The sequence below is a fragment of the Osmerus eperlanus genome, chromosome 17 (genome assembly GCF_963692335.1).
Source record: "Osmerus eperlanus chromosome 17, fOsmEpe2.1, whole genome shotgun sequence".
Taxonomy (NCBI): domain Eukaryota; kingdom Metazoa; phylum Chordata; class Actinopteri; order Osmeriformes; family Osmeridae; genus Osmerus; species Osmerus eperlanus.
The window spans coordinates 3,502,597-3,511,203 of NC_085034.1; the positions used below are offsets into that span (position 1 = coordinate 3,502,597).

At 48.0% G+C, this 8,607-nt stretch overlaps 1 protein-coding gene across 2 annotated transcripts; it reads right to left on the reverse strand.

Annotated features, from left to right (window-relative positions):
* Positions 1 to 1,002: 1,002 nt before the first annotated feature.
* Positions 1,003 to 8,405, reverse strand: LOC134037881 (uncharacterized). 2 transcript variants are annotated; one of them, XM_062483438.1, is made up of 3 exons: positions 8,139 to 8,405; positions 6,418 to 6,923; positions 1,003 to 1,232 (listed from the first exon to the last, which is right to left on the reverse strand). In XM_062483438.1, exons 1-3 carry the CDS (start codon positions 8,197 to 8,199, stop codon positions 1,029 to 1,031), a joined length of 771 nt encoding a protein of 256 aa, XP_062339422.1. In that variant the 5' UTR covers positions 8,200 to 8,405; the 3' UTR covers positions 1,003 to 1,028. The 2 variants fall into 2 exon arrangements, with proteins under 2 accessions (XP_062339422.1, XP_062339423.1); XM_062483439.1 differs by lacking the exon at positions 1,003 to 1,232 and adding an exon at positions 1,438 to 1,536 and having other exon boundaries at positions 8,139 to 8,396.
* Between the last annotated feature and the right edge of the window lie 202 nt (positions 8,406 to 8,607).

Genomic DNA, 8,607 nt, shown 5'->3' on the forward strand with positions numbered 1-8,607 from the left:
ATTAGAGATTGGACGCAGTCCCTGCATTGTCTTCAGACAACACTTCACCATAAGGGGTGACTACACACACACACACACATGCACACACGTGTACACACAAGTTTGAATGCACATGCACACACAGTTGTACTTGATTTAATCATTTAGTTGGACTGCAGTTGCTATCTATGAAATGTCAGAACCCTGTCCTGACAGGTTCCTCACTGGAACCTAACATCTCCTGGCTAGTGCATTCCAGTCACCTGACAGGGGCTGACAGTAATATGAAGTGACATAGAGATGCCTGGGGTCAGGGGAGTCTCCTGGGCAAGGGGATGGGTGTGCGTACGTGTGTGTTTGTGTGAGAGAGGGAGGGGGAAGGGAGAGAGAGAGAGAGAGAGAGAGGCAGAGAGAGAGAGAGAGAGAGAGAGAGAGAGAGAGAGAGAGAGAGAGAGAGAGAGAGAGAGAGAGAGAGAGAGAGAGAGAGAGAGAGAGAGAGGGGGGGGAGTTTCAAGACCCTGCCACTGTGAATGAGAGGCTCAGCTGGCTCCTTCTTTCTTCATCATCCTGGATAAGATCAAAAGTTGACAGTGTGTGTGTGTGTTGTGGATAAAGCAGGCCTGGTTCAAGAGTGAAGCATCGGAGTGTTTGCTATGGTGGGATGTTGGACTGTGTCTGGTGTCTGAGCTGACATGTTAGCCACTGGTCTCTGCTAAGGCTTCTAGAAAGAATGTAAATATGGAGGACAAGACTGTTAACAGCCTGCAGGAGAACATACACACACACACACACACACACTGCCTGTCTGTGCGACCCAGTTATGTGTGTTATTTACAAACCACACAGTCATCTTTGCAACTGGACATAACTGACATTTTCCTTCCTAGCTTGGTCCTGTCACAGTGACGTGGACACTCTGACAGCAGATAGCCTCTCATCACGAGTTGTAAGAAAAATCTTCAATTACCGCAGCCACACACTCTTACTGCAGCATCGTGTATGCTGCAAGGAAACTCTCTCCCTTCGAATCAGTGCTATTACCTCTAAACTCAATACTGCTTATGACTTAAATCTCCTCTTTCCTCTCCAGAGGTACCGTCTGCTGTATTAAAGGAGCACTGTAGACTGTGATGGAAGACCATGGCAGACAGTAACAGGTTCCAACTGGCAGGCCCATCCAATATAGCCCCTCCACATGTCTGCTGTCCTGCCAGCAGAACTATCCAGCTACCTGATGAAGAATGGGCTTTTCTCTGAAATGACACACACACACACACACTTATCATTACTCTCTGCAGCCAAGGGAATGGTTTTAAATCTCATTTTTACTACTACTACACACACTCACACTCACACACACACACATACACACACACACACTCACACTCAGCAGTGTTTTCTGGAAAAACAGAAGACTGAGTGATAGAGTTGCAAGGGATTCTGGGAACTGCCCATATCAGCACCCAATCAGTCACAGCACAGTAGCCCAGTACTGCTCCCTGGTGGATGGTTGGGGATCTGCACCAGACCCTCTCCCTACAGCACTGATAGTATCATCTGTAAACACACACACACACCACGTGAGCTTGTGTACACACGCACACACAAACACGTGCGCCGACAGACACACTGAGGAGAAAGGTCGTTCTAGCTTTGTGGGGAAAGGTCGCTCACGCATACCTAAAACCCACAAATGCACGCTACCTCACACAAGCTAGCAGAAACACACACACAGCCCCTATACATGATAGCTGACACAGGCTACCTAAAACTGGAAAACATACTACACACAAGCCACCACCCATAAACAAGCACATACCCACATTTACAGGCTCGTGGTCCGACACAGTCATAGTCCTGTGCAGCCTTTAGGCTGGGCAGGAGAGGACAGGGAGACAACAAAGAGACACAACAGCTGTGTGTTACACAATTAACTGGCCAGGGGGACTCTGTTACTGACTAACTACATCTCACTCTCACACACACACACGCATGCACACGCGCACACAGACACATGCACTAAATTCCTCCCTCTTTCCAGCTCTATCCATCTGCCCCATTTTTCTCGGTCTTTCCATCTCTCCCACTCCTCAGGTCATCTCACAAAGCTCTCGTCCTCCATTAGTGAGATCGCCAAGATGACCGAGGGCCCTGTGGGGGACAGGTCATGTGATTATCGACAGGAATGGGATGTCAGTGGCTCCAGCCCCTCCCACGATGCCCTGAGAGAGATGGTCTGGTACAATAGCGGCAGGGCTATTTCTGGAATCCTCCTTCTGAGGACTTTTAGCCGCAGCACTCTGGCTACAGAGAAGGGCCATGAGCTGTCTGCCATTCATAAAAGCCCAGCACAAGTGATGAAGCAGGGAAAGAGGACAACATTGCATTGTAAGGAAAGGAATGACCACAAAACCTGAAGTCGAGGAGAGAATACCCACCAGGTTTTCAAAATGGCAGCCTTGTGCACTTGATTTTCAGTATTATATGTTACTAAGAAGCAATTGGTCTTGCATGTTCTAATTTAAGATTGTGTTGTGTAATACTGAGATGAAGGATGATGCTGACTAGCGTTTTTCACACTGTAGGCTAATTGTCAGCTTTGGCTTTTAAAGCTTCATAAAAGGTATCTCTCCAAGGGTACTTCACCTGCTGCTTGGCAAACAACTCCCCACGCACAGGAGTGTGTTTTGTGTGTGTACTGTATGTTCCTGTTTATGTGTGTGTGTGTGTGTGTGTGTGTACCCATCCCCAGACCCAACTTCCAGTACTGCCTAAACCCATTCACCTAGAACCACCCACTGATGTGTGACATTCAGGCCTTTAGGGGTCCTCGCAGTAGGAGATAGGTCGCCCTGCACACTGCCTGCTAAATAAATGAGCAGCTTCACAACAAACTTTAGTAGTGACTTAGCTGGAAGAGACAATTGAATATTTCCTCCAGAATATGTGTGTTTCTGTGTGTTTCTGTGTGTGTGTGTGTGTGTGCACAGAAATGAACAATGAGTGCCTTTACTCTGAGGAGTTCTCAAATCTTACTTACACTGCCAAGTCCTATGTGGTACACTGGGTTTGGACAATAAATGATACTTCGGCTTTTCCACTACACTTATCTTCTCACTTCCTTAAACCAACATTCATCTCTCTTCCTCTTTGTGGTCAGACAGGAAATGAGAAGCGAGTAAAGCGGGCACGTCCATATCTTCATAATCCACCCCTGATGTGAGATAATACAGCCTATTCCTCCTCCACTTAATTTCCTGAGGTAATGAGAGTGGAAACAGCTCTCACGCCAAGCTCTGAAGTCCTGACAACCAGGCAGGTGTGGAGAGAAAACATACACATTCTCTCTCATGGTCTTTCACACACCAGCGCAATGCAAGATGATATGATGCAGAGACAGAGAGATGTACATTAACAGTTGAATGTTTTATGGATTAACTCCCAGGGTCAGGGCTAGCATTGAGTTGGGTCTGGTGGGACAGATTGTGTATCTGAGGGGGTGTATTCTGACGCTTTTCTGCCATGTTTAGCAGCGTCTCCGGAGCCCAGCCCAGGCCGAATCGGAGCCACGGAGGCTACAACCAGGCTACTGATACTCCTCTGGGGTAGTCGTTAGCTCCCCTAGCCTCTCTAGCCTCTCTCTGCTTGCAGTGTCTAGCCACACCTCTAGCCTCTGCTGTCCTCCCTTAGCCTCCCCTAGCCTCCCTTGGCCTCTCCTAGTTTCACCTCGGCTCCCCTAGTCTTTCCTAGCCTCCTCAAGCCTCCCCTGGACTATCCTAGCCTCTACCATGTTTACCCCCCCCCCTCCCCTGCAGCCTCCACTGGCCTCTTCATCCTGAGCCTCACGGCTGAGCCTTGGATGATAAAATGGCAGCAATTAGAGCCTCTTAGAGCTCATGCATATTTAACCACCCGCTCTCACTCTGTCTTTGTGAACTCTCTCTCTCAGAAGTCAAAGGAGAAGCACTACAGACATTAATTAATGGCCACGTTACTTAATATTTTTGTGGCTGGTGTGAGTGTGATAGTGAGAGGGAGAGAGAGTGAAAGATGGGGAGAGAGAGAGAGACGGGGAGAGAGAGAAAGAAAGAGAGCGAGAGAGAGAGAGAGAGAGAGAGAGAGAGAGAGAGAGAGAGAGAGAGAGAGAGAGAGAGAGAGAGAGAGAGAGAGCACAGTCCACAGCGTCAATATAATCAATGGGGCTGAATGGGGGTGTCCCAGTGTGTGATGTTAATGTACTGACAGTCGGGTCACAGGATCTTTCATACACTTGACTGCTGCGTTCAGTCTAACCTGCCATGTGAATTGTAGCCTTAACTCGATTGGTTAAATGATCTGAATGTGAGATTTTCTCTCTCTTTCTCCCTCTGTATTGCAATAGACATATTATTGATACGGTATGCTTTGAATAATAATAGGGTACATTTCTGAGGAAATAGGAACAATTAAAGTATTAATCTTTGCTCTTGTTTCTGTACAAACGGGTTAATGTACTAGGCCCATCTGCTGAGAGGGGTAAAGGTTGTTAATTGGCAAGGAACGGCCCGAAGGTTAAGAACAGGAAAACAACTTTGTGTGTCATGTCAGATCAAAGCCACCCTGACAATGTTTAATCTCGACCTGTACAATGTGTTCTAGCCGCATGTGCCCTCTTTTGTAAGCACGCATCCTCCCCGACAAGAGAGCAAACCCCTGAGCTTAGTGTAGAAGCTAGGGAGTCTCTCTCTGCTTACATTTACATTTAGTAATTTAGCAGACGCTCTTAACCAGAGCGACTTACAGCAAGTACAAGGACATTCTCCCCGAGGCAAGTAGGGTGAAGTGCCTTGCCCAAGGACACGACATCAATTTGCGCGGCCGGGAATCGAACCAACAACCTTCTGATTAATAGCCCGACTCCCTAACCGCTCAGCCATCTGACTCCATCCTTAACGAGCAGAAGGGGAAAAGCCATACATGTCTGACTATATTGTACTGTGATAAGAACAGTCTTTTGTCTCCTGGTTCCATCTCTGTCCAAATGAACATTTACATTTACATTTAGTCATTTAGCAGACGCTCTTATCCAGAGCGACTTACAGTAAGTACAGGGACATTCTCCCCGAGGCAAGTAGGGTGAAGTGCCTTTCCCAAGGACACAACGTCATTTGGCACAGCCGGGAATCGAACAGGCAACCTTCAGATTACTAGCCTGCTTCCCTAACCGCTCAGCCACCTGACATCCACAATAGTATCTTTCCTTCCTTCCCCTTACACGTTTGTCCTATCTCCTCCACCCCCATCACCCAGACATCAGTCATACTGCTGCAGCCTGCTGGTGTGCAGAGTGCTAAGGAGAGCCCTCGGCCAGTCAGCTGACTGATTCAGAATTCTCCAAAGTGGGGGGTCATCCATCTCAGTCTCCTCAGGTGCATTACTCTAATTGTCTAGACGACCGGGGCAGGAAAAGGGGGGGAGGAAGGGATGAGGGGAGCAATAAAAATGTTATACACATTTTATGAGTCTAGATGGAACTAGCACCCTGCAGCCACAACCCAGACAAAGACTTTATGTCTTGCTCTCAGACACGCACACACACATTCTGCGTATAATTTAGATGCCTTAGGTTGATCTCTCTCTCTCACCAGGCTGCTTGTCTGGAGCCTCAGTCGCAGTTAGTGGAAAAAGAACGGAGTCTCTTACAACAGAAATACACATCAATGTTCAGCAGAGATATCTATACGGTGACACTGTCCACCGAGTCATTGGAACAGCACAGAGATATCGTGCTGTAGCATTCATGAGTCTATAGAGACTGTATGGGGTTTGAGGGAGGTGTGTGTAGTACCACTTCAATGTGTGTGTAAGCAATCTTGCTGTCTGTTTGAACACATCACCGGTCTGTGCTGTACTCAGTCACCACAGAGCTGTGTTCTGTTCAACACTAAAGTCTCAATCTGACAGCCCCCCAAGGCTGTTCCCTTATACACACACATCCACACGCATACACACACACACACACACACACGGACAGTGTCTGTTTTAAGCCCTGCCTGTTAGGCTGGCAGATGGTCCTACCCATCTATCTCTGTCGAAAAGGATGCAAGGGGCGACAGGAGGACCATCTGTGCCCAGGAAGGGCTCACCCACCCTGGGGAGGCCCGGCAGGAACCTGGGCCTCTCCTGCTCCCTCCCACCAACCACACACTACAATCATATCCATCACATGTCCCTGGCTGTGGTCAATGTTTCCCATACCTTTTACATTTCTGTTTTCTAGTCTCATTCACTCTGTAGATAATAATATACATTTTGCGGAGAGACCGTTCCAACCAACCAAAGGAGGAACACTTGGAACTCAGTAGTCAGAATGTCACAGGATTCTCTGGTACATTCACGCCTTGTGAATCAGACAAGCGTCATCCGTCTAATCAGGAGCTCCACACTGGGGGTACTCACCACGGTGACGAGGTGGCGAGCAGAGACAGGGGCGTGCTCCACGTGCACCTCGGGCTCCGCGTGTGCCAGGAGGCTGATCCCGCCACGCCCACTCGGAGCCTGCCGGAACCTGGACTCAAGCAATGCTGCGGGCATCAGCTTGGCCAGCCTGGCACGGGACTCTGCACCCAAGGTCTCCCTATGTCTCTCCACCCAGGATCCAGGACCCCCCTTGCCCAGGCCTCTCCTCTCCCAGCCTCCAGGTCCGCCATGGTCCCTTTCCCTCCAGACTCCTGGCAAATCCAGCCCCAGGCTTCGTTCCTGTTCACCGATTTCTGCTTGGTTTCCAGACTGCCAGGCCCCATGCTGGCCCTGGGCCCTCCTCCGACCCCAGACCATAGGTAGAGCCCCCAGGTCCAGGGCCCTTTCCTGGCCCTCTGAGTCCACATGGCGGTAGACCAGGACTGGGCTGTCTGAGAGGTGGTGCTGAGAGCTCACATAACGGTCATCGTCCCCAGAGAACCCATCTGTATAAGGAGGGATACAGACAGACAGAGAGAGAGAGAGAGAGAGAGAGAGAGAGAGAGAGAGAGAGAGAGAGAGAGAGAGAGAGAGAGAGAGAGAGAGAGAGAGAGAGAGAGAGAGAGAGAGAGAGATTAATTTAAGATTACCTTAGACCACAGACTGATTTGTTATGGAGACAAAGAGAGGGGGAATAGAAATGAGTGACACTCCACATGATTTTCTAATATAACCATTTAATGAAGTAGCTCATCCATGGCCTAAGGCCTCCAGCCATATGACCAAGTCCTTTCTTCTCTCCTTCTCTTCTGTGCACCCTGCTGCCTCCTCCACTCACATGCTCTGCACTGCTTCATGACATTCACAAAGTTTCACTGGATAAGAGCATAGACAGTGAGGAGAGAGCGAGATAGAGACAGACACAGACAGGTACAGAATTTCCTCTTTGGCCATGAGTGCTTGTGTCTAGTTGTACCGGGTTCCTAAACTGATTGGCTGATAAGGGATCTATCTGTAGTCAGAGAGTCCGGTATGAAAGGGCTGCTTTGTCCAAATTGCTTAGGTCACATTGTTTTCCATTTAAGCCTTCATGTTACAAATCTACTGCAGTTTCCTGGAGCATGTTTGCTCAGTTCACGGCATCAATCCTTTTTAGAAAGGAGACTGCTGAGGTGGCGCGGAGCATACTGCAAACGGCTGCTGACATGTTTTCTCCCCAGCGACAGCGTGGTTTCTGGCCGGTTGCTATCCAAGGTGCTGAAACACGAATTTCCATTGGACCAAGAGGATCGATCGACTATCGGACTCGTGGTTCATGTAGATCACATAATGACAAAACAAGTTCAATACTGAATTGTACTATTTTGCTATGTAAAAACAATCGAATAGGCCTACATAATGTGCTACGCCGCGGCAACCCGTAGGCTACGTTACAGCAACCCGTAGGATACATTAACTGACGATCGGTTGTAGTCAAAACGATGCAACATGAACATTAAGAGTAGGATAATGTATTCCAACAATCACACAATCCGCAAAACGCATACAAATGTGTGCTATTGTGGATGCAACGAGTAGTATGAGTATGCTGGCAGCATTTATACTGAAAGAATATGCAGATGAAATAATTCAGAACGACTTGCATGCATTAATAGCATATAGGCTAGTAGCCTACTATGATTTTGTACAATGTAGACACAGTTTTTTATGGGGGCGCTTACCTGACATGTGAAGCAAAATTGTTATCGATAAAACGAGGAAACATCGGCTACTTCCCGGCATCTTTTCAATATACCTGTCGCTCACATTAAAGACTAATATATAACCTGTCTCGTGTAACTGAAACCATAGGTTACAAGAGCTATATGTTTCGTTCTACGGAGAGAATTCCAGCATTAACCACTGCTATTATTACTTGAGATGCCATTCACCTCCTCCCTCCTCTCACCAAAACCGCTATTGCCTGCGCGGAGACAAGGGCAGGAGAGATGAGGCTGTCGAGAGGCTGCTGGTTAATTCATGAGGGGGCCAGTCTCGAGGACGTACGCAGAGCCAAGATTTCTACAAACATTGAGAGCGCCACACAATACTGGGTGGGTAAGGCATCGTTTCCTAGCTTTTTATTGGCCGAGATCAATCCATTTTAAATTAAAATAATTTATGAGTTGTTTAAATATAATTTAGAATTGT

Bases quoted from the DNA above. Each gene is read 5' to 3' on its own strand.
- LOC134037881 (XM_062483438.1), bottom strand. From the start codon at position 8,199: ATGCCGGGAAGTAGCCGATGTTTCCTCGTTTTATCGATAACAATTTTG. The intron at 6,924-8,138 runs GTAAGCGCCCCC...CTCCTTATACAG, and splicing joins AATTTTGCTTCACATGTCAG to ATGGGTTCTCTGGGGACGAT. The intron at 1,233-6,417 runs GTGAGTACCCCC...GTGTCATTTCAG, and splicing joins CTCGCCACCTCGTCACCGTG to AGAAAAGCCCATTCTTCATC.